Below are 25800 nucleotides of genomic sequence, written 5' to 3' on the forward strand. Positions count from 1 at the left end.
CCTGCAATAAACAAAATGAAATTTTACAAGTATGCCATTTACAGTATAGAAAACCATTAAATATCTAAGAAAATGAGATGCAAGATCTCTATACTTAAAACTATCACTGAGGACTCCAGGGGCATGCATGGAGGAAAGGCCATGTGAGGACACAGCAAGAAGGCAGCCATCTACAAGCCGAGGAGAGAGGCCTCAAGAGAAACCAACCCTGCTGACACCTTGATCTCAGACTTCTAGCCTACAGAACTGTGAGACAATAAATTTCTGTCCTTTAAAAAAATAAATAAAAAATAAAACTCAGTGAAAAAAAGAAGACCTAAATAAATGGCAGATTATGCCATGTTAATGAATTAGATTTGATGTTGTAAAAATGTTAGATTTAAAGATTCTCTGTAATCCAAGCAGATATTATATGAAAATTGACAAGTTGATTATAAAAAATAAAATGCAAAGGGCTAGGGATACCAAGGCAATCTTGAAAAAAAAACCTGGGAATCTTAGGTACCAGATTTCAAGAGTTATCAGTTAAGAAATGTGACACTGGCATGAAGATAGACAATGAAATACAATTGAGAGTACAGAAACAGACTCATGCTTAGTCACCTTATGTATAACAGATACACTGCAGTGTAGTAAAAAAGAAGAATAGCCTTTTCAATAAATTCTATTGAAAATTTATTGAAAACTAATGGAAAATCAAATGAAGCTTGACTGCAACTTCACTCAATAAAAATGAATACCAAATAGATTGTAAATAAATAAATCTAAATCTATAAAACTATAATGCTTTTAAAATAAAACATAATATCTTTATGAACTTGGGGTAAAAAAAGGTTTCCTAAACAAAACATTAATACTTTGACTATAAAAGAAAAAGTTGGTAAAATTGACCTAATTAAAATTAAGTTGCTCTTTTCACCTAAGGACACCTTTACGAGAATGGAAATACAAGCCACAGAATGGAAAAGAGGCTTGCATTACCTATATCCACAAAAGACCTACTCAGAAGATATAAAGAATTAAGGCAGACAACCCAGTGAAAAAATGGGCAAAGGATTTTGAATAAGCACTCCACAAAAGGTAACATCCATGCAGTCAATAAATATGTGTGAATGTATTCACTTCCTTGGTTATCAGAGAAATGCAGATTAAAACAAAAATCCTGTACTTTGCACACCCACTAAAATGACTAAAATGAAAAAAAAAAGATAAAACCAAATATCTAAGATTGTGTAGAAAGTGGGGTGCTTGCACACTGCTAGTGGGAATGGTGCACACTTTGGAAAAGTTTGGCAGTTTCTTAAAAATGTTAAACATAGATTCACCATATGACCCAGCAATTCCACTCCTATGTATCTGCCCAAGAGAAAACATGTCCACACAAAGACTTGTATGTAAATCTCCACAGCAGCATTATTCATAATGGCCAAAGGTAGAAGCAACCCAAATATCTACCAATTGGTAAATGAATAAAATGAGTCATATCTACGCAGTGGAATACTATTCAGCAATGAAAATAAAGTACTGATGCATGCTACAGTGTGGATGAACCTCAAAAACACGTTAAGTGTGAAAGAAACCAGTCACAAAAGATCACATATTGTAATGATTCCATTTATATGAACTGTTCAGAAAAGGTGGAATCTAGAGACAGAAAGTAGACTAGTGGTTGCATAGGGCAGGGGTTAAGAATGAAGAGTGACTGTAAATGGGCATGAGGTTTCTTTTTGAGATAATGGAAATATTTTAATATTAGACTGTGTTGATAGTTGCATAACTCTGTAAACTTACTAAAAATCATTTATCTACAGACCTAAAATGACAGAATTTTATGGTATGTAAAATGTACCCCAATAAAACCAAACAGAGAAAGAGAACATCCAAGGGGTCAGTAAACACTTTGAAAGGTATTAACTTCATTAGTTACCAGGGAAAACCAAATTAAAATAAAAATGCTGCTACAAAATGAATCCACAATACAGTGCTATTGCACATTCCCCCAGAATGACTAAAATGAAACAGGAGGAAAATATGAAGCTTTGATGAGGGTATGGAGCAACTGGAACTCTTATACACTGTTCGTTGGAGTGTAAATTGGTACAATATACCTTTGAAAAACTGAAGGTGAACATGCACATACCTTATAATCCAGCATTTCCAATTCTAGGTCTGCCCCTAAAACACGTGTTCACCAAAAGACACATAAGATTGTTCACAGCAGCATCATTCATAGTCACCAAAACTTGGAAACAACCCAAATGTCCATCGAGAGTAGAAAGAATAAATAAGTTGTGGTATATTCACAGCTCAAAAATACTACAGTACCATCAAAAAGAATGAACTCCTACCAACAACAACATGGATTTCAATCCTCAAGAAATTTAAGTTCTTTGTAAGAATTCAGACATTAAAAGTACACTGTATAATTTCACTTAAATGAAGTTCAAGAACAGGCAAACTATAGTCTTAGAAATCAGGATGATGGTTACCTTTGAGGAAGAGTGAGGGAATAAAGATTGAGATGGGGCATGAGGGGGTGCTTTAGAGGTGCTGGAAATGTTACATATTTTCACTTCTCAGCAAGCTGTACACTCATGATTGACACCTTTTTTTCTGTATGTACTTATATTGATACTTCAATAAAAACATTTATTAGAATCTGTGCCAAGACCTGTACTGGGGAGAAATATTATCTAATTTTCACATTAATCCTATGAGATAGTAGGGTTCGTATTTTATAAATGAGAAGACCAGAGGTTAGTCATTGTCATAGATTGGGTTCTCTAGAAGCAAACATCAAGATGGAATTAGAAGTGCAGGAGAGTTATTTAGGGAAATAACCTGTGTGGAGAACAAAAGGAAGTGTGAACAGGGTAAGCAGGAAGACTGTCAGTGCAGCGCTGGCACATGTGAAATGAGAAGGGGAGGAAGGAGGGTTGCATAGAGCCTCAGGCTGCAGTGCAGCTCTGCGAACACCTTGGCCAGTCAATGGGGGAGCTCCAGAGCAAAGATTGTCCACTAAGGAATCCTGAGTTGGAAAGGAATGGCTCAGCTTTCAAACCCATACAGAAGAACTCAGTCGTTAGCTGGGAGCAGCCCAGGGAGAACTTGGCCAATGCTGAGGTGAATTCTGAAGGTTAACTAATTTCTTGTAGCAGGTTCTCTCTTGAAGGGAGATCTGACCGACGCATATCCACAGCTGCCACACTCACATATTAAGTTGTTTGGAAAGTTGGGATGAATCTGTCTGAATCCAGACAGTCTCTTTATGACTACTTAAATGGAGACCTATCAAGTGTAGCTCAAATATCTATATTTCTAAAGGAAAATAATATTTGGAAACATAAAGAAGGGAGTAAAGGGCATTCCAGGCAGAGGAAATTGTATCTGAAATAAACATAGTTGAGAGTTAAGCTCCTGTATCAGGGTTCTTTGGCTGTTCTTTGGTTGTTATGGATTAAAGAAAAAGCTGAAAACTGGGTTCAGAGAAGACCTAAGGGCAGGAGACAGTGGAGAGTCCCTTTGGGCCCTCAGAAGGAATCCACTCCAAAAGGCTTCTGCACTGTTTCCTTTCACTCAAGAGCCAGGTTCCTAGGGAAGAGAATCTGCCTGGGTTTGGTTATTCCTTGGTCATGGAGGGTGCAGTACCTTGAACAATAGTCCCACTGAGAAACCCAAAGCAGAAGAAGGAATGGATATTGGGCTTTTGACAAGAAGGAGAAATGGATGCTGGGCTGATAAAAGAAACAGATGTCCTGTATAGTTATAAACCGTCACTTGATGAAGCTTAAAAAAACAAACCCATTCACCAAGTGTGAGTGAAGTGGTTCACTAAATCATTATGATCTTCAACCACAAGTTCTTTCCTCGGTAATTTTGGTAAGTGTAAGATTTAACACGTTCTAAATATGATATTTAATTTTGGGTATATGACTTCATCCTGGTCATGTATCTCAAATCTAAATCTTCCTGGATTAGTTAGTTCAGTGTGATTATCTTGTGATAACTAGAGGACACAGAGAATCCTGTCATCTGCATTGAGCACCTGCCTGGGCATCTCAGCCATTTATTTGACCTTTAGATGCTCCATATAAAGCACTGACTCTGTATCAAGCTTTCAAATATATATTTCTCAGTTTATGGTTTCTGAAAACCCACAGTGGATACCAATGTCCACTTAAATTCCTTAAAGCCCAGTTCCAAAGTCTCCTCGAGGATCCCACACCTCTTGTGCATCCTTGATTAAAGCTCCTATTGCTAAATAATAGATAGGTATTTCTATTCTCTCTTAAGGGTAAGAGCAATGACACATTTGCATCCCCAGCGCCTAACAGTTCCTGACACATCATCGGTGAATAGTAAATGCTCGTTGAATCAAACTACAATAAGATGAACATTGTGAATCAGTAATGGAGTAACTCGTTCAGTGGTGTAACTTGTTCATGGGTGTAACTCTAAGAAAAACTTGTTGCCTCTTAGAGTCTAGCTCGTCCAAAACGCAGATACATTACAAGAACCTGCCAGTTTTCTGAAAGTTAGGCAAGTTGTGTGGGTAAATCATTTTAGAATATTGAGCCTAGGTATCCAGGCTCAGGGTCTAGGCAACCAATTATTTAAAACCATTGAGCCTAGGTACCTAGGCTCAGAATCTAGGGTCAGTCAGGGTCTAGGCAACAAAACAGAAAACCACAGTAGTTATTTTACTAGAGGAGAATCAAAAGAATTAATATAGGGGATTGTAACAGATGTTGGAGGACTGAAAGAGCAAAAATAAGACATTAAGACAACTCAGAACAACTGCAGGAAGCAGTTACCAGCAATAGGGTTGGAGGAACAGAAGGGTAGAGAATGGGATCTCCAGAACCTGGGGCTCAGAGAAGACCCACCATATTAGAGCTCCAGTCCCAGGAAGGGTCTGCTGCGTGGCTGCCACAGCTCATCAGGCACTCAGAGGAAAGGTCCCGTGAAGATGGGGCTCAGACCTTGAGGAGAGGAGCTGCCGCTGGTTCCTCTGAAGGTGTGTGGTAAGGCTGGTTCTGGAAGGGCTAAAAAGCTGGAGTTAAGGAATAGCAAGAAACAGGCAGGAAGCTTTTTTCTCTTCCTCTGCTATCCATTGTCCTAATGTCTCCAGTTGGTCCACCCTAATTGGAATGGATTCTGGAAGATACAGTTTGCAGACTTCTAGCCCCAGTATAACAGAACAGAATATAAAAGGGTTAATTTGGAGCTGAAGGACATTAAATAGGCAAATAATATACTTAGGGGCATTGTTTGACCTAGATTGTTATGTAGGGATCACTTTAAATATCCTCAAAAGAGGGACTAACGTGCCATCTAAATGCAAATGGCAAGAATGTCACCTATTACATCAGTGTCACATTCCCTTAGCAATTTCTTTTTTTTTTTTAATAAATATATTTATTTTTTGGCTGCATTGGGTCTTCGTTGCTGTGCGCGGGCTTTCTCTAGTTACTGCGAGCAGGGGCTACTCTTCGTTGCGGTGTGCAGGTTTCTCACTGAAGCGGCTTTTCTTGTTGTGGAGCATGGGCTCTAGATGCGCGGGCTTCAGTAGTTGTGGCACGTGGGCTCAGTAGTTGTGGTGCACGGCCTTAGTTGCTCCGCGGCATGTGGGACCTTCCAGGACCAGGGATCGAACCTGTGTTCCTTGCATTGGCAGGAGGGTTCTTAACTATTGCGCCACCAGGGAAGTCCCAGCAACTTATTTTCTTATATCAGTAAAGTTGGAATTTTAAAGACACTAAATATAGGTATAATTGTTTTACATCCATTTCACTGAGGCCCTTTATCTAACCAGCTTTCTAGTAAGACTTCATAAGGGAAGACTCGTATGATATTTATTGGCAACTAATATCTAAATAAATTCTCTGCAAATTACTTTTTCTTTATATTTCCACATAATTCTCTGTACTTCTATACCACTAAGTTTTAGCAGAGCAAGTTAGAAATTTTCAGTATGTGGTAAAGCAACAATAAATTAATAGTCTTGAAATATATCTTACAATTGATGAAATATATCTTACAACTGATGAAATATTATCTAACCCACTCTGATTAGCCAAAATACAGTGACTCAGTCTACTTTTTCATTGTGATTCCCGTAAATTCGGATGATAGGCTTAAACTGCCTGAGTTTAAGATAGGCTTAAACTCAGCCTTTGAAAATGCACATGGATTCTAATTTCTAGCATATGGCATATCCTTTGAGAAAGCCTTCCAACATTCAGTTTAATTCAGCATATTCATATCAATCCCCTACTAAGGGTATGGCAGTGAACCACAGACTTGGAGAGATGTGAATATGAGTAAAACAAAGTCAGTGCTCAGTGAGCACAAAGTCTAATTTGAGATGGACATAGACAAAATAGCTGTAAAATTGGACAGACTGGCAGTGTAGTGGAGATTGTCTCCAGCTGGAAGATCTGGTAGGAAGTTTTGTACAATGTGGCATTAGACCTGGGTCTTAAAGTTGGTTTCACTTTCCTTCCTGAGAGGAGTTGAAGAATGCTTTGCCAATGTCATCTCAACAGTCTTAATATTTATCGAACATATTATGGTTCCCATTATATTAAAAGCTAAATCTTGTCTTCCCAACTTGAAACAGTGTTTGTGTGTGTGTGTGTGTGTGTGTATGTGTTAGATTAACACATATGTACTCCCCTTTATCAGACTGTCTCTACTTGATCTTAAGATAGCAATGATGGGAACGAAACCACAGAAACCTTGCAGAAAATAAATTTATTTTTTGGCTGTGCCACACCGCATGCAGGATCTTAGTTCCCCAACCAGGGATCAAACCTGTGCCCCCTGCAGTGGAAGCACGGAGTCCTAGCCACTGGACCACCAGGGAATTCCCCAGAAAATTTTTTTTAATTGTTGGCATTTCCATACATAACTCTCCAAAATGCAGATAACTTAATATAATACCACAGTCTGTACTTGCTTCTATTGACTTGCCACACTGTATTCTAATTATATTTCTAAATAATGCTAATTATAATATATTCTAATTAATTCCCTCTGGAATTAATCCCTGAGAACAAGGACTGTATGTTAACTTTGTATCTAGTATGTTACGGGAAACGGTTACTCAATAACTTTCTATTTCTATGACTATTTCCCAAGAGAGAACTTCAAGATATTTCAGTAATCCACAAAATCTTAACTTTTCTGCCACTTATTCTGTAATGTTTTTACTGAGTCTCAGCTTATCACAGCCCTTCTGGTACAGGAAACAGCACCCCTATCTCCATCACTTTGCTGTCCTTTGGTGTCCTTTTCTTCCCCAAGAATCCTTTTACACTCCTTCAAGGGACCAGGGCATTCCTGCTTTCTCCTGTCTGCTCCAAATCAAAAACCTGCTCTCAAGAGCCTCCATTTATGGCAGCATGATACAACAGAGCTAGATGGTGGTTCAGTACCTCACCCTCCTTTTAGCAGAGAGAGGCCCAGAGAGGGTAATCAATTGCTCAGAATTGTACAGTTAGTTATAAGGAGATGGGATTTGGACTTAGACCTCTTAATGGCCAAAAGAGTGCTCTTTCTAACATATAATGTAGCCTTGTATTAATATGCCATTTATAGCCTAAACTAGCACTCCTTTTTCAGATATTTGCCTTCTTTCAAGATCAGAACTTAAGCTAAATTAATAACGTGGAATTTTATGTTCAATAGGATATTGGTGGAGGGGTGTCATAGAGCTCTTTTGAGGTTCCTAAAATTGTATCATACAGCTGCCTACAAAACAGCCTTATGTCACACAGGAAGTAACTCACAGGTTACATTTTATTGAGAGAAACAAGGATAACATCATTGGCATCTGCAATGTGCCAGAAACTGTTACAAACTTTACATGTGGGATTTCATTTCATCTTTAAAACAAGTCAATGAGGTAGCTATTATCACCCTATTCATATTTATAAATGTATATACTCATAAACTTTTTATAATATAAAAAGTTATATATTTAGAAATAGGGTAGAAAAGTACAGTAGGTATTTCTCATGCTTTGTGACTGTCTTTGAAAACCCTTCCTACATCAGAGTAATCTCCCACATTGTGAATCTGGACTCCCCAAGGCAGAAGCCCAAACTCTCTTGCTCAGCACCTTGGCAGCTAGAGTGCAGGCTCTCCCAGGCAGGCGTACTCACACAAGTCTCAGTCAAAAAAAGAGCAGCATGAGGAAGCAGGTGCTGTGTTGACTCCATTTTTTCTGGCTTGGATGGTGACGAGGAGTCCGGTCTTCAGTGGCAGGAATGGTGGAGCGTCTTGTGTGTAGTGTCCACTCATCTACAGCACCAGTGGCAGCAGCACTGAGGTCTGGCTGAGGCAGTCCCGCACAGTGGTTTTGATATTGTTTCTGGCTGCGTAGGCTCCAGATCTGACTCTCCCAGAGATTCTCCAAACTATTTAATATCCCTTAATAAATCCTTACACTAGCTAGTTTAAGGAACTAGTGGCTTCTGTGGTTGGCAAGTAAGATCCCAGTTCCCAAATCAAAACCACAATGGGATATCACCTCAGTCCCATTAGGATGACTACTATGAAGGAAAGAGGGGGGAGGAAGGGAAGGGAGAGGAAGGGAGGGCAGGGAAGGAAAAAAATGTTGGCAAGGATGTGGGAAAATAGGAACCCTGTGCACTGTTGGTAGGAATGTAAAATGGTATAGTTGCTGTGAAAAACAGTATGGTGGTTCTTCATAATTACCACCATAATTCATAATTACTTAATAATTACTTCATATGACCCAGCAATCCCGCTTCTGGGTAGGTACCAGAAAGACTGAAAGCAGTGTCCTGAAGAGATATTTGTGCACCTATGTTCGTAGTAGCGTTATTCACAGCAACTGAAATGTGAAAGGTACATACAGTAGTCAAAATCACAGAGAAAGCAGAAGGGTGGTGGCCAGAGGCTGTGGGTGGAAAGAAGGGGAAGTTATTCTTTAATGGGTACAGAGTGTCCATTTGCAAGATGAAGAGGGTTCTGAGATATATGATGATGATGGTTGCACAACACTGAAAGCACTTAGTACCACTGAACTGTCCACTTAAAACTGGTTAAGATGGTGTGTTGTGTGAATTTTACTACAATTTTTTTAAAAGGTTGACAGTACCAAGTGCTTGCCTGGATCTGGAGCAACTGGAACTCTCACATATTTCTGATGGGAATGCCAAATGGTATGGCCATTTTGAAAAAACATATGGCAGTACCTCAGAAACTTAAACATACATTTACCATACAATCCAGCCATTCCAATTCTCAATATTTACCCAAAAGAAATGAACACATATGCCCACAGAAAAATTTATTCACAAACAGGTGTCAGCGATGGAGGAAATGGCAACATGAAGGATACTTGTAGTGACAGAACTGTTCTGTAGCTTGACTTTATCAATGTGATATCACCCAGTTGTGATACTGTACTATAGTTTTGCAAAATGTTATCATTGGAGGAAACTGGGAAAAAAAGTTTATGAGCTCTCTACGTGAATCTAGAATTATCTCAAATTAGAAAGGTTAATTTTTTAAAAACTTTTTTAAAAATTATTTATTTATTTTTGGCTGCTTTGGGTCTTCGTTGCTGTGCGCGGGCTTTCCCTAGTTGTGGCGAGCGTGGGCTCCTCTTTGTTGCGGTGCGCAGGCTTCTCATTGCAGTGGCTTCTCTTGTTGCGGAGCACCGGCTCTAGGCATGTGGGCTTCAGTAGTTGTGGCACACAGGCTCAGTAGTTGTGGTTCGCGCGGGCTCTGGAGCGCAGACTCAGTAGTTGTGGCACACGGGCTTAGTTGCTCTGCGGCATGTGTGATCTTCCCAGACCAGGGCTCGAACCCGTGTCCCCTGCATTGGCAGGCGGATTTTTAACCACTGAGCCACCAGGGAAGTCCCTAGAAAGGTTAATTCTTTAAAAAAACAAACAAAAAAATCCCAGACCAATACACGAATTTTCCTGGTTTCACACAACCAAAAAAGCATATACCCCAGAGATGAACCCAGGTCTGGTTCGTCCTCCATCACATGCTGTCTCCTTTCTTAGAGATCATCCCATGGGCAGCATGATGTGGTGGGAAGAGTGTGCTCTGCCAGTGGAAAGTGCTGGCTTCCTGAGTAGAAACCCCTGGGAGTGTTTCTTAGTTCTCTGAGTGACGAAAAAGAAGATGTTTTTCCTTGATTGACAGGTGTTAAGTGAATCTATAAATTTATATATGTTGTCAGTAAAGTATTAAATACATTTTAGTGTAAATGAAATTCCCACCTGAAAAGAAAACAGTATACAGAGATCATTAGCATCATAACAATAACAACAATTAAAGCTAACATGATTAGAGCACTCATTTATGTTCACAACTTTAAGAGGTAGCTGATTTCTAGGTTGCAGATGGAACAAATGAAGCCTAAGGAAGTTGAGTAACTTGCCTCACAGATGGTTCAGAGCAGAGCTGGATTTGATCCCAGGCAGTCTGGCTCCAGAGTTCATCCTCTTAATGGGAACCTCAGGTGAGAGGATATTGTAGAAAAAGAAATATGTTGCTGGTGAAGGATTTCTTATCATTTAGCGGGAATATTGTTTAAATTCATATTTTTTACAGGGACCTACATGTGGATTCACTTTAGATGCTTCACAATAATATCTCACTACTAATATTTGACAATGAGCCATTCTTATGAAAGCTATTTACAAGAACAGGATTTCCCCATGTGGTGGTAACTATGATCTTCATTTAATCCTTGGCATGCATGCAGCTTAAAGCTGACTTTATGAAACTATTTAGATCTTTTGGATCAATGGAAGCCTAAAAATTCAATGTGAAATGTATCTAGGGTGGGTGCCAAAAATATTCTTTACTTATTCTTTAAGTAAAGAATATTTTTAAAATGCAAATAATTTCTACTTCCTGCCCTCCTCCTCCACCTTGTCACACACGTGAATATTTGTTTTGATACTGGGTTTTCTTTTTTATTTTTGGCTGTACACGGGCCTCTCACTGTTGTGGCCTCTCCCGTTGCGGAGCACAGGCTCCGGACGCGTAGGCTCAGCGGCCATGGCTCACGGGCCCAGCCGCTCTGCGGCACGTGGGATCTTCCCGGACCGGGGCACGAACCCGTGTCCCCTGCATCGGCAGGAGGACTCTCAACCACTGCGCCACCAGGGAAGCCCCAAGTAAATTGTTCTTTCTTTTTTATTTTTTGCGGTATGCGGGCCTCTCACTGTTGTGGCCTCTCCCGTTGCGGAGCACAGGCTCTGGACGCACAGGCTCAGCGGCCATGGCTCACGGGCCTAGCCACCCCGCGGCATGTGGGATCTTCCCGGACCAGGGCACGAACCCGTGTCCCCTGCATCGTTAGGCGGACTCTCAACCATTGCACCACCAGGCAAGCCCTGATAACTGGGTTTTCTTAAGGCAGATTTACACTTCTTTAACCATGTAATTAGAGCTATTTAATTTAAAGCCACAGTGTGGTACAACAGATGGAAAGAATACAACTCAGAATTGAGACACAGGTTCTAGTCCTGTTTGTTGCCTAGGACAAATTTTTTTTTTTAACATCTTTATTGGAGTATAATTGCTTTACAATGGTGTGTTAGTTTCTGCTTTATAACAAAGTGAATCAGCTATATGTATACATATATCCCCATATCCCCTCCCTCTTGCGTCTCCCTCCCACCCTCCCTATCCCACCCCCTAGGTGGTCACAAAGCACTGAGCAGATCTCCCTGTGCTATGCGGCTGCTTCCCACTAGCTATCTAGTTTACATTTGGTAGTGTATATATGTCCATGCTGACAAAGGATTAATCTACAAAATTTGGTTTTTTGACTCCTAAAAAGTCATTTAGATTTTTGGTAGCTGTTTCCTCAAATGCCAAATGTGCCCTCTCTCCTTCACAGAACCTGGTGAAGTGTTTTGAGAAGCAAGAAGTACAATGTGAATTCCAGCCCTCCAAGGTCTATCTCACTTCCTCCAGGGAAGACACTCGCTGGGAGGGGAGGCAGGAGAGCAGGCTGTGCACGATGACACAGTGCTTGGTCTCCGGGATGTCTCTTCTCAGCCTCCAGAGCCCAGCGTGGTATCTGACCCAGGTCAGCACCTAGCAGAAGTCTGCTTTCCAAACAGCTATTTCTGTGCCATGGCTTTAAGCTGAAGTTCACAAAGTAATTTATGTTCTTTCTTATTTATTGTCTCATAAATTTTTTTTGACATTTACCTTTTCCCTAGAATGTAATGATTCAAAAATCATACAAGCCCAGAAATGTACATAGACTGTCTACAATTAAGTGTGGTTAGCAATCATCTGTCCAGAGTGGCAGAGATGTACACCATGAGATCTGGAGACTTGTCTCCTGAAGAAGGATCACCGTGTACATTGTCTCACACACTGGTGGCCCAGGGCCAACCACATAAACCCTCCGGGGTTTCATGTTAATCTTGCTGAGCCCTCACAGTATTTGGGTTCGTTGGCAAAAGTACCGGGTGGTTGTTTTAAAATCTGAAGATGCTAAAAAAGTATTGACGTTGTTAAAAGTAGACTCAGAAACAAAGAAAGCTTTTAGAAGAAGAGGTGCTTTAAAAGAATGGCTTATCATATATAAAATGCAATGAGTACCTAAAGGGAAAAATACACACAAAATAACTAAGGTTATGGTGATTAGGGATGAAAACACTTTATTCTGTTTTTGGTTGGGTCCACATAGAAAGTCAAGGATGATAGGCTTTTATTTAAATTGACTTTCCAGTATTTACACTGATTCACCTTTACTATCTCCAGATAAGGGAGAAAGTTATTTACACACACCCGGTTTTGTGACATTTAAGCAGTGGCTGTTCAGGAAGAACCTGTCTGACACTTGGCTTCTCTTTAGGTTGTTCACAAGGTGTTCTTAGTTGTTGTAACTCCATTCGCCACTACAGTATGGGCTTTGGAAACAGGTGGAGTCAGGTTTGAAACCTGCTGTCGGCCCGGGATAGCTGGGTGGTCTTGACTACGGGGACCAACCTCTCAGAGCCTCAGCTTCTTCTTTAGTAAGATGGGGTAGTTAATAATGCCGACCAGTTAACAAATCCAACCACATAAGATTGTTATAAAGATTAGAGATATTATAGATATTGAGCCTGAAACGTAAGTACCCCTAAAGGGTAGTTATGAACTCTTTTCTGTATGTGCCCTGGAAACAATTTCTAAATCCACTTAAAGCAGAGAAAGTAAATTCAAGTATTTCCTCAAGCGGCTGTATAGCGTCATTTTAAGATCACAGTGACTAAGCTCACTTTTCCTTACAGGAAGCATAATTGGGGGTGGCGGGGAAGCTTGAACCATTGCCCTGGTTTAAGCACTCAGATGAGGCCCCAGGATTCTGCCCAACCTCACGGAACTTTGCTTTTCAGAGTTGGGAACTGCACACAGAGGAATTTGCTGAGCCACTGTGATAAGGAAGCGTAATGACAAGACTTACCTTCCTGGCAACTTAAAAAAAGGAGGGTACTACATTGCGTGTAATATGTACTTTGGGTCAACTCCCAATGTCCTATACATTAACTCAAGAATCCTGACAACCACTTCTACTGTGTTAGGTAGTACTAGCAAACGGGCTAGGAGCAAAGGGTCTGTAGTCAGACTGCCTTCATTCCTGTCCCCACTTCACAACTCGCTAGTTTTGTGTCCTTAGACACGTGACTTATCCATTCTAAAACTCACTTTCCTCATCTGAAACCCAGGATAATATTGATGCCCATCTCCTAGGGTTGTTGTAAGGCTCATACATAAATATTCTTAGCTTAACGCCTGCCACGAAGTAAGCACTAGTTAAATAATTATTGCTGTTGTTGGTTGGCCAATAGTCCCTATCTTGCACAAAATCAAACACCAGTAAGAAGGTAGAAGTGCTGGTCTTCTGACTCCAAATCCCAGGCTCTTTCTCTTACCATGTGTTACTCTACTGAATGTTTATTGCTTTCTTAAATGATTAAAATACCACAGTGCTGTTTGTGTTATCCAGGGGCACTGAAGTATTCTCTCTAATTATGCAGAGGTGCAAATCAAAGATCGCTCCAAGTAGAAAATCATAACATTGTTTCGCTGTTCTTTGCGCTTGCTTGAGAAAAAGAACCCACGTATCAGACCATTTCTCACCCTCCCAGGAACTCTGCTTCCTGGGAGTTACAATTCTTTGATATCAAAACCAGTTCCAGTCGTGCCAGCTGAAAGGGCTGACTGCATTTTGACAGCGTAGAGGCCATAGCATTCTCTCTGTTTGGGGCCAAGTGGTGACGTCAACTGTTTGTCTCCCTTTCAAAGTTGTTCTCTCGTATTTTGCTCCAACTTCCTCCAAATACGACTGGTACAACTGCAGGTGCCACCAGCTCTCTGGCTCATTGCTTAGTTAGGCTTAAATGACTGTGTGCTTGCTCCCTGCTTCCCTACTGGGCTTGGCACAGCTCCAGGCTGCTTGGGTACTGAAGCCTGTGAAGTCCATGAAGTTGGTTTTCCAGACTAACTTTAACCTGGAATGAACTTCAGACAAGGTAGCTCTGGAGAAATTCATATTGACTTTCCTACCTCATTTACAAATAATTTTTCAAATTGTCAAAGAGAAACATTCACCGACATAGACCATACCCTGGGCCATAAAACAAACCTCAACACGTTTGAAAGAAATTAAATCACACAAAGGGATTTCTCTGAAAGCAATGGAATTAAACTAGAAATTGATAGCAGAAAGATATCTGGAAAATCTGTTTTAAAAAAGTTGGAAATTAAAACAGCACAGTTCAGAATAGCCCATGGTTCAAATAGGAAGTCATGAAGGAAATTATAAAATATTCTGAGCAGAATGAAAATGAAAGTACAACATATCAAGATGTCTGGGATGCATTTAAAGTCGTAGTTAGAGGAAATTTTATGGCATTAAAGGCTTATATTAGCAAAGAAGAAAGATCTAAAATTAATGATCTCTGGGACTTCCCTGGTGGTCCAGTGGTTAAGGCACCACGCTCCCAATGCAGGGGGCCCAGGTTCGATCCCTGGTCAGGGAACTAGACCCCACCTGCCACAACTAAGAGTCCGCATACCGCAACTAAAAGATCCTGCATGCCACAACTAAATATCTCGCATGTCGCACGAAGATCCCACACGCGGCTATGAAGATCCTGCGTGCCGCAACTAAGACCTGGCACAGCCAAATAAATACTTAAAAAATAATAATAAAATAAAATTAATGGTTTAAGATTTCATCTTAAAAAACTAGAAAACGTAGCTAAAAGCAAAGCAAGGTGAAGGAAGAAAATAATAAAGAGATGAAATCAGTGAAATTGAAAAACCACAGAGGAAATCAATTAAGTCAAAAGCTGTTTCTTTTAAAAAATCAACAAAATTGGTAAGCCTTAGTCAAACTGATCAGGAAAAAGAAGGAAAAAACCCCCCAAATTACTAACATCAAAAATGACAAAGAGGAGGGCTTCCCTGGTGGCGCAGTGGTCGAGAGTCTGCCTGCCGATGCAGGGGACGCAGGTTCGTGCCCCAGTCCGGGAAGATCCCACATGCCGTGGAGCGGCTGGGCCCGTGAGCCATGGCCGCTGAGCCTGCGCGTCCGGAGCCTGTGCTCCGCAATGGGAGAGGCCGCAACAGTGCGAGGCCTGTGTACCCCCGCCCAAAAAAAAAAAAAAAAAGAAATAGATACCCTGAATAGTCCTATATTTTATATAATAAAGAAGTAGAATTTGTAATTAAAAACATTTCAAAAATGAAAATTCCAGATGGCTCTACTGGCATATTTTACCAAACATTTAAGGAATAAATAATACCAATTTAATATAAACTTCTCCAGAAGATAAAGGAGAAGGAAACACTTGCCAACTCATTTTATGAGATCAGCATTACCTTGATACCCAAACCAGACAAAGTCATGAAAATTAAACTATTAATATCTCTCAGAAACAATGTAAAAATCCTTAATAAAATATTATTAATAAACTCCAGCAGTGTATCAAAATGATAGAACACCATAACCAAACTGGTTTTATCCCAGGAATGTAAGGTTGGTTCAACATTTTAAAATCAATCACAGTAATTCACTATATCAACAGACTAAACAAGAAAAGTCATTATTTCAATAGATGCAGAAAAGTATTTGACAAAATTCTCCATCCATTCATTATTAAAAACAAAACAAAACAAAACAAAAAAACACCTTTCAGCAAATTGCAATTAAAAAGAACTTTCTCTGGACTTCCCTGGTGGTCCAGTGGTAAAGAACCTGCCTTCCAATGCAGGGGACACGGGTTCGATCCCTGGTTGGGGAAGTAAGATCCCACATGATGCAGGGCAGCTAAGCCCACGCGCCACAACTACTGAGCTCTCACGCCTCAACGAGAGAGCCCGTGTGCCACAAACTACAGAGCCCACATGCTCAGGAGCCTGCACACCGCAACTACAGAGCCCATGCGCCCTGGAGCCTGCGTTCCACAACTAGAGAGAGAAAACCTGCACGCCACAAGTAGAGAGAAGGCTGTGTGTGCCACAACGAAGAGCCCGCGCCACAACAAAGGATCCTGCACGCCTCAGGGAAGACCCCGCATGCCACAACTAAGACCCGACGCAGTCAAAAAATAAATAAATATTAAAAAAAGAACGTTCTCAATCTAATAAACAGCTTCTGTGTTAGTTCTATATTGCTGTGTAACAGCCCCAAAACATAAATGTCAAACAATGATTATCTCACAGTCTCTGGAAGCTGGGAATCTAGGTATGACTTAGCTAGGTGCCTCCGAATCAAGGTCTCTTACAAAAGTGAACTTATGTTGTCAGCTACGAGCTCATCTGGAGACTCACTGGAGCAGGAGCAGGGGTGGTGGTAGGGAGATCCACTTCCAAGCTCACTCACAAGATTGTTGGCAGCATTCAGTTCCTCACAGAATACTGCACTGAGTGACTATGTTCTTCTTGGCTGTTGGTCGCCTCAATTCCTTGCCATAGGGCAGCTCACAACATGGCATCTGGATTCCCTCAGAGGCAGTGAGCAAGAGAGTACAAGAGAGTACTCACGGCAGAAATCACAGTCTCTTTGTAACCTAATCTCAAAAGTGATATTCCATTACTTTAAACATATTTTATTCCTTAGAAGCAAGTCAGTAGGTCAAGCCTACACTGAATATACAAGGGGAGTATACAGGGCATGAATACCATGAGGCAGGGATCATTAAGGGCCATCTTATAGACTGCCTACCACAACCTCTACAAAGAAATCTAGTTAGTGCAGGATACCTAGTGGTGCAAGATTGAATGTTTTCCTCCTAAGATCAGTAATAAGGATGTCTGCTCTCACCACTCCTATTTGATATTACACTGGAGGACGGACATACCAAGTGCAATAAGGCAAGAAAAAGAAAGAAAAGGCATACCAGTTAGGAAAAACTAAAACTGTCCCTATTTGTAGATGACTGTCTACATAGAAAACCTCAAGGAATTTACAAAAACCTTCTAGAACTTGTAAGTAAGAAAACGCAAATCAGCATATGAAAAACTGCTCAATGTTAGTCATTAGGGGAATGCAAATTAAAACCACAAGAGACCATTACCCACCTTTTAGAATGACTGAGTCAAAAGAACTGAATACCAAGTGTTGGCAAAGAGGCAGAAATTGGAACATTGCTGGCAGGAATGTAAAATGGTACAGTCACTTTGGAAAACATTTTGGCAGTCACTTACAGTAACACATACTTAACATATGACCCAGCAGTACTCCTAGGTATTGTTTTCCCAAGAGAAATGAAAACATATGTTCACACAAAAGACCATTCATGAATATTTACAGTGGCTTGGTTTATAATCACCCAAACTGGAAACAACTCAAATGTTCTTCAACTGGGAGTGGATAAACAATATCCATACAATGGAATAGTACTCAGTAATAAAAAGGAATGAACTACTGATAAATGCAACAATATGGATGAATCTCAAATATATTAATACTAAGTGAAAGAAGATTAGCCTCAAAAGGCTACATAATGTATAATTCCATTTATATGACATACTGGAAGAGGCATAACTATAGAGACAGAAAACACATCAATGGCCGCCATTTGCAAACCATTTTTGGGAGGTTCACCTCCAGCCCATCCCTGGACTCCATCTATATGCCACTCCATTTTCAAGGCAGCCACCAATCTCTCTCCTCCCAGCTCCAGCTCCTTCCTGAACCCTATCCTGATTTACATTTAGTGGCATGCTGCTTGGCGCAGGATTGGTCCCCGTTTAGTAGGCAGTATGCAAATTTTCTCTCCTCAGCTATTGCTTCCAGGCAACACCCATCTCAATGCTGGACATATGGAGTGGGATAGATGATAAAGTACTGAGGCAATCTGCCCAGTGGCGAATTACCCTATTTCGTGATTTCCTCCAAGCCCGTTAATTTTCCATCATTGTGCTCCGTTCGACCTGAGCGAGTAGGAGCCAGCCGGGAGAAGGATGTAAATAAGGAACGTAAGATAGGGCAGGCTCTGTAAGCCTCCATCTCCCACATTATAAGCCCAGCTCTAGTGGAAGTCAATGGTCAAGCACCGCCCCACCCCACCCCACCTCCCAAGCTAGTGGGGGTACGTGCAGACTCTAACCAATTTCAGTCATCGTACTGTCATCATACTTCCTCTTTTCCTCTCCCCCTTTCTCTCATTCATTCATTACTGGCTGCTACAGCACTGACCAGGAGAGACACAGAAGCTGCCCTCAAGGCATTCACAGTCTCGCGGAGAATACAGGGGAGTAATCACAGTTATCACACGGTGTGGTGCAGGCTGCGTGGGGTGAGGGGCTCCTAGCGCAGGCGTCTTCCCGGCAGACTCTGCCAGAGCTGCGTCTTCCACGACCTGCTGGAGTTTGCAATCTTGCAGGCCTCCTCTCCCCGGCAGAGGGACGTGCAGGGACCCGGGCCCACGTCCAGAACAGCTTCTCCCGGGCTCCGAGGCAGCCCACCAGGGCCTTTCGCCGCAGCAAGGACGGCGACCGGGTCCGGGAGGGAGGCCGGGGCGCTGCGGCCCCGCCCTGGCCAGGCCGGAGCGGGGGGCGGTTCCCATAGGGATCGCGGGCCGGCCGGCCGGCCGCGACCGAGCTGGGCGGGAGCCGGCGAGGCAGGAGCTAGCCGGCCCGACAGCTGCGGCGCCGTGAGTCCTGGGCGGGGAGGGAGGCGCGGGCCGGGCCGCCACGTGGCGCCGCTCGAGGCTGCGCGGCGGGGGCTGGGGCGCGGGTGGGAAGCCGAGGCGGCGCTGGCGAGTTTCCCCGCGGCCGCGCAGCAGCGGCGGGGCGGGAGAGGTGGCCCCGCCCAGCGGCGGGACGGCGCGTCCCAGCTTCCCACAGAGCTCCGGGCCCGCCTCAGGAGGCGCGGGGCGCGGGGCGCGCGCCTCGCAGGGCTCTCCCCTCCGGCGGGGCCTCGCCGCCGCCGCCGCCCGCGAAGGGAAATGAAACCCGATATTAGAATCGGGGAAGCCCTTACCCTTCCCAGTCCTCCAGCCAGCTCATGTGTCTTAGATCGGATGAATTTACCATTAAAAAGATAGATTGTCTTACAACTCAGTTCGTTTTAGGATGACGGGTTACATTTTAACTTGCAGGGTATATAACAGACGATTAAACTTGAGTTATCAAAGGCAGCTGACTCCAGGCTGTCACCCTTGATCAAGTGGCCACGGCTGAGGGGCGAGGCTTTAAGGGAATGGGTCGGTTCCTAATTCTGTAACGAGTGCCGTCTTCTGTTCTAGGTCCTTGACCATCGCTGAGTGAAGCTCTAGTGCAGTGTGTTCATGCCAAGATTTTATAAGCGACATTTTCAAACTATGTGAAGATCCGTTTAAAAAAGATTTATTCTTCTGTGATGGAGAAGTATGAAAAAATTGGGAAAATTGGCGAAGGATCCTATGGAGTTGTTTTCAAATGCAGAAACAGGGACACGGGTCAGATTGTGGCCATCAAGAGGTTTCTGGAATCAGAAGATGACCCTGTCATAAAGAAAATCGCCCTTCGAGAAATCCACATGCTCAAGGTAATGGATTTTTTTTAAATTAATTTATTTAGGCTGTGGTGGGTCTCCATTGCTGAGTGCACGCTTTCTCTAGTTGCGGCGGGGGCTACTCTTTTTTTTTTTTTTAACATCTTTACTGGAGTATAATTGCTTTACAATTTTGAATTTGAAGTGGATCAGCTATATGCATACATATATCCCCATATCCCCTCCCTCTTGTGTATCCCTCCCACCCTCCCTATCCCACCCCTCTAGGGGCTACTCTTCGTTGAGATGCACGGGCTTCTCCTTGCAGTGGCTTCTCTTGTTGTGGGGTACCGGCTCTAGGCACTCAGGCTTCAGTAGTTGTGGCTCGCGGGCTCTAGAGCGCAGGCTCAGTAGCTGTGGCGCTCGGGCTTAGTTGCTCTGCTGCATGTGGGATCTTCCCAGACCAGGGATCGAACCCCTGTCCCCTGCATTGGCAGGCAGATTCTTAACCACTGGGCCACCAGGGAAGTCCTGGTAATGGATTCTTTAAAGTGAAGCTTCAGGGACTAACAAAATTAAAGTGAGTCGTGTTATGTGAAATAAATGCCTTGAGATGTGGCCACATCTCCTTCCTTCACGGACTTCTGTCCTCAGTGACACAAATGGGACATCTGTGCGCGAGTCACCAAGTATATAATGAATTATAAAGTGGAGACGTTAAGTGCAGGGAACGATGGTATTCACTTTCAGACTTGCTGTGGAATATTTTATTTTTCTTCCCAGTGGCTTCTTTCCCATGTCACCTGTAGATCTGGTTCATGAAAAGCCATCAACTTTTATAGTACAGGAACTTTCCATGATTTTTAAACTTCTAGACTAGCTTCTGTTGATGTTCTGAGTCCATGAAGAGAATTAATCATTCACCTGTTTTCAAACAGCTAGAAAGCTGACAGGTTTTCATTATGCCTCACATCTACCTACGGCTGACCTTTATAACGTCTTGTCTCTAGAAGAAGGATTTTTCTCAAAAAAGTGAAATGATTGCTTTAAAAATGTTCATCAGTTAACTCTTGGAGACCATGACATGGGGGGGGAGGGGAGTTGTTTATTATAAGCTGAAAGTATTTTTTTCCTGGAATGTAAATGAAGAAGGAAAGTATCTTTCCTTCTTTTCTGAATTTCTGTGAAGATGAAACCCAAATCCTACCCTACGTAGAATGCGTCCTGTAATGAATGCAGTGTGGGTTAACTTTCAACAGATTAACTTTCTCTGTAGGGGTTGGTTTTAAACAGTTAGGGCCTCTGTGTTCTGACAAGTACAACTAACTATCCAACAAGGAAAGAGCAACCTCGTGCGAGCTCAATGGAACATCCAGGGGATTTTCTATCATCTTTGCTTCTCCAGACCTCTCTAAAAGTCTTCTTCTCCCCATGAATTGCGTGTGTGGGGTTATCTCTGGATAAGGACCCCAAATGGGAAGTGGAGGGCTTTGGATAAGTTAAAACGGGTGGGGAAGACTTTCTCTATTTGGGTCTAGGACATTCTTTACCAACTGGATGTTGTCAATTCTGAGAAGACACTTCCAAAGCCCCTGTGAAGTACTCCCCTAGGAAAGCGCGAGACAAGCAGTGTTTGCCCATCCCACTGCCTGGTTGCCCTGCCCTCCCCACTCTCTACACAGGGAGAGAGAGGGTCTCACTGTTTCTCTGGCGCCCATGGATGTTTTTCACTTTCTCAGGCTTTCCCTAGCGGAGAAGGTGATAATTGTATTTCAAAGGGCCCATTTACTCCAAAGAAAAGCCAGTCTGTTTCTAGTGGAGAGATACTCTTTTTCTGATTCTGAAGGTCACCTGCGAGCGCCTCTCTGAAACCTCTCGCTATTCTTTAGCAATACGGTGTTTACGAGTTTAGTCCCTGAATTACTTCAGTTCCCCCAGGATGGGGACCTCGCCTCTAGATCTCTGTATCAACCACTTGGCACGTAATACCAATAAATGTTATTGTTGGATTGAAAAAAAGATGTTAACAAAATAAACTCTTAGGAAGGGTAGATGTTGCCAATAAATTAGGAAGTCAGATGTGTTCTCATGAGTAACTGAATATTGATGTCCTCTGAAGGATACAGTTGAGTGCACAGGAGCCTGAGTACAGAGCACACAGCACTCCATTCTCCAAAATCAAGTGCACAGCTGAGATGCCCCTGATCTGTATCAGGTGATAGGACTAGATTATCAGTAGAGCCTGTCCCATCAAGCCCTAACTTTTCAGAATTCTGTGATATTCCTAACACATAATGGGTGCTTAAATATTTGCTGGATAAATGAATTGAGGGTTTGTTAAATGAAGTCATACTTTCTCCACTTACTTATTCAGCAAATATTTATGGAGCTCCATTGTACCTAAAACAATGTTTATGTGAACTTGTACATCCTGTCTTTCAGATGCTTAACCGGTGGAAGATGAATTTCCCCTCAGCTCTTACACCCAATAGACTGGGTTCCTAATGGGCAGGGCCTGTGTCATTCACCTTGTCTCCCCGTGCCTGTCATGAACCCTCTAAATAAAGTGTTTGGAGGCTTGCTTGAACTAGACTTTGAAATGTTTAGGGAGACATGGAATAAGAGATAAGGCATTCAGGGCAGACAGTCTCTCCTAGGGAAAAAAGAGGTGCATAAGTGGAAAACAGTATATTGAAGGAACACAGGTAATAACCCCAAAGTCTTAGCCAAGATGCTGCTGGGCTAATAGGCCTGAGAGAAAAGAGAAGGAAAGGAAGCCAGCGTGCATTAGGAGGGGGTGTGAGGAATTTCTTGGAAAACAGGTCTGGCCCTGGGTTAAGTGATGATTAGCACATAGCTTCACCTTGGTCCCAGGTGGCCTTTGGGGTTTGGAGCCTGCCTTGGGGACATGTTGTTGTCCCTGAGAACAGGAAACTGCTGAGGTCTAAGCTAGTGTTTTAGGGTCCCATCTGAGCTGCATTCAAGGCAGAGCTCTAGGGCCCATGGAAGGGGAATACTAAACCAGAACCAAGCACAGTTCCATGGGCCCAGGTTCACGGGCTCAGGGGCTCAGTGAGTGTGAGTTCCTAGGAATTTCCTTGCATACCCCTCACAGAACTGGGGCTGTTAATGACCCCTGCTAAGGTCAAGAACTAGGAAGACTGAGGCTGAAGGTACCTCAGTGACCTTAGCAGGTGAGAACAAGCAAGGGCTGAGGCCCAGACTGCTCTTATTATGATAAGGAAAGCAAGAAAGGTAGATGAAGACCAGATGTAGAAGGTTTTGAATGCCAGGCTGAGGAGTCTGGCTTTCACGTGAAAAGAGGGAAGCCAGCCAAGATTTTTTATTAGAAAGTTATCATTTGCAGACTTTTGAATTTCATGGATCAGTAAAATTTCCAAAAAAAAATTTTTTTGTTTAGATTGGTCGGCATTTTAAGAAGCTGGGTTATCATCATCACTTCATAAATGAAAGGACGTTTTAATATTTTAGAAAAACTAGGAAAGACCCAATTTTAGGAAAAAAGCAGTCTTCCTGAGAGAGTAGTTGACAACTAAAACAACATCTCTCTATATATACATTTCTCAGGTGTGTGAGAGTGTATGAGTGTAGGGGTGTGTGTGTGTGTGTGTGTGTGTGTGTGTGTGTGTGAGAGAGAGAGAGAGAGAGGGATCATTGCCCTTATTTTTCTCATTTCACTATCCATTGATGAAAGTGAAGACATCAGCTGTTTTGCGCAGCCTAAATTTCATGAAAGTTAGTACTATGTCTGCAAACAAAGAGACTCCCCAGATCAGATGATGTCCTACTTATAGGATCTATCTGATACAACGAAATACTAATACCACAAAAGAACTGAATGGTCCCTTGGATTTTTTTTTTTTTTTTTTTTTTTTTTTGGCTGTGTTGGGTCTTCGTTGCTGCACACGGACTTTCTCTAGTTACAGCAAGCAGGGGTTACTCTTCGTCATGGTGCACGGGCTTCTCATTGCGGTGGCTTCTCTTGTTGCAGAGTGCGGGTTCTAGGCAAGCAGACTTCAGTAGTTGCAGCATGAGGGCTCCGTAGTTGCAGAACGCAGGCCCTAGAGTGCATGGGCTTCAGTAGCTGTGGCACGTGGACTCAGTAGTTGTGGCACATGGGCTTAGTTGCTCCGCGGCATGTGGGATCTTCCTGGACCGGGGATCGAACCTGTGTCCCCTGCATTGACAGGTGGATTCTTAACCACTGTGCCACCAGGGAAGTCTATTAAGTTATAATAGAATTTGGCATGTATCTGTCCTCAGAGAATTGCTTGTATGTTTTTTAAACCATTAAACCATTTAAACCATTTTTAAAGCATTCCAAGCAAGGGGAAGAGTAAGAGGCCCCAAGGCAAGATCAAGTGAGGTGTTCTAGGTGTGTTCTAGTGTGTTCTAGGAGGAGCAAAGAGATGAGTGTGTCTGGAGCAGGGGAAGTGAGAAAGAGAGCCATAGGAGATGAAGTTAAAGAGATGAAGGGGTTAGATGTGAGGGCCCTGTGGGCCATGGTAGGGACTGTGGATTTTACTTTGAATGAGATGGGAGCCAGCAGAGGGTTTTGAGCAGAGGGGTGCCCTGGCATGACTTATACCCTAGAAGCGTTCCTCTAGCTGCTGGTTACTCCAGCTCCATGAGCAGGAAGTTCTTTTAGAAGACTGCTGATGTGATCCAGGTGTGAGGTGATGGGGTTTGGGTCAGAGGGGCAGCAGTGGAGGTGGTCAAATTCAAGATTTATTCTGAGAGAAGAGCGCATAGGAATCCGATGGTTGGATGAGGAATCACGAATGACTCCAAAGTTCTTCAATTGAGTACCTGGAAGAATGAAGAGATCATTCACTGTGATAGGGAGACCCAGGTGCAAATCTGGGGGAAAGGAAGTCAACAGTTCTGTTTTGGATATGTTATATTTGAGGTGTAAACCCACTGTAAAGTGGGCAATTAAATGCACAAGTCTGGCATTCAGGGAAAAGTCCGGGTTGGAGTTACCATCATGGGGAATGGAGAGACAAGTACCAAAGATTGAGCCCTGGAGCTCCAACATCTGGAGGTCAGGAAGCTGAGGAACCAGCAAAAGAGGTAAGAAAGGGTGATCTTCAAGGCAGGAAAATCCCAAGAGCAATGTTCTTAAAAGCTGAGAGAAGGGAATTCCCTGATGGTTCAGTGGTTAGGACTCCGCACTTCCACTGCAGGGGGCCCAGGTTCGATCCCTGGTCTGGGAACTAAGATCCCGTGAGCCGTGTGGTGTGGCCAAAAAAAAAAAAAAAAAGCTGAGGGAAGAAAATGTTTCGAGAATGAGGGGGTTGCTCAATGGTGTCAAAGGTCACCTTTAGTACAGGCTTAGAATTAGCCATTGGCTTTGAAAATATGAGGGTCATTTGAGACCTTAATGAGAGCTATTTGGGTAGAGTGGTAGGGATGAAAGCTTCATCAGAGAGGGTTCAAGAGAGGATGAGAAGAGCAAAGTGAAGACAGTGATAAAGGCAACTCTTCTGAGGAATTTTATTATAAAAGGAAGCCAAGAAATGGGGCAGTGTGTGCTTGAAAGGATGTGGTGTCAAGAGAGAGTTTTTGAAGTTGTTTTTAATATGGAGAAATATGTATATTTGTATGCTAATGGAGGGAGAGAATTCCTGGAGCCATGACCTTGAGTTACCAACCTAGACCATGACCCAAAATAACTATTATAGCATACTAAAAGACCAGTTCACGGACCAGTTAGGAGATTAGGCCACCTCTTCTTTATTTGGAATGTTGCTAGGTTCTCTCCACACACTCTTCTTAGTCTTTATGTAACA

General features: G+C 42.6%; 2 protein-coding genes and 1 non-coding gene across 4 annotated transcripts in view; 2 read left to right on the forward strand and 1 right to left on the reverse strand.

Moving 5' to 3' along the window:
• Positions 1 to 7785: 7785 nt before the first annotated feature.
• Positions 7786 to 19772, reverse strand: LOC109548111 (uncharacterized). The gene is made up of 3 exons (XM_033849628.2): positions 19740 to 19772; positions 18710 to 19496; positions 7786 to 10268 (listed from the first exon to the last, which is right to left on the reverse strand). The coding sequence occupies exons 1-3, from the start codon at positions 19770 to 19772 to the stop codon at positions 10225 to 10227; spliced, it is 864 nt and encodes a 287-aa protein (XP_033705519.1). The 3' UTR covers positions 7786 to 10224.
• The window catches only part of CDKL1 (cyclin dependent kinase like 1), a 61730-nt gene continuing 54979 nt past the window's right edge, over positions 19050 to 25800 (forward strand). Inside the window, exons 1-2 of one of the 2 annotated variants that reach the window (XM_033851163.2) lie at positions 19050 to 19166; positions 19761 to 20041. In XM_033851163.2, the coding sequence (XP_033707054.1) occupies positions 19874 to 20041 (168 nt within the window). In that variant the 5' untranslated portion in view covers positions 19050 to 19166; positions 19761 to 19873. Of the gene's footprint in view, positions 19167 to 19438; positions 19615 to 19760; positions 20042 to 25800 lie in introns of those variants that run through there. The other variant, XM_033851164.2, reaches the window with a different exon arrangement.
• TRNAG-UCC (transfer RNA glycine (anticodon UCC)) lies at positions 25152 to 25224 on the forward strand. The gene has a single exon. It is a non-coding gene; the product is annotated as a tRNA-Gly (tRNA).

The sequence above is a fragment of the Tursiops truncatus genome, chromosome 2 (assembly GCF_011762595.2).
Source record: "Tursiops truncatus isolate mTurTru1 chromosome 2, mTurTru1.mat.Y, whole genome shotgun sequence".
Taxonomy (NCBI): Eukaryota; Metazoa; Chordata; class Mammalia; order Artiodactyla; family Delphinidae; genus Tursiops; species Tursiops truncatus.

Coding starts and splice junctions, on each gene's coding strand:
- LOC109548111 (XM_033849628.2), bottom strand. CDS start 19,772: ATGGTCAAGGACCTAGAACAGAAGACGGCACTC. Junction 19,497..19,739: donor TAGAACAGAAGACGGCACTC/GTTACAGAATTA, acceptor AGGACTGGGAAG/GGTAAGGGCTTCCCCGATTC. Junction 10,269..18,709: donor CAGCTTCTGTGTCTCTCCTG/GTCAGTGCTGTA, acceptor TTTTCTTTTCAG/GTGGGAATTTCATTTACACT.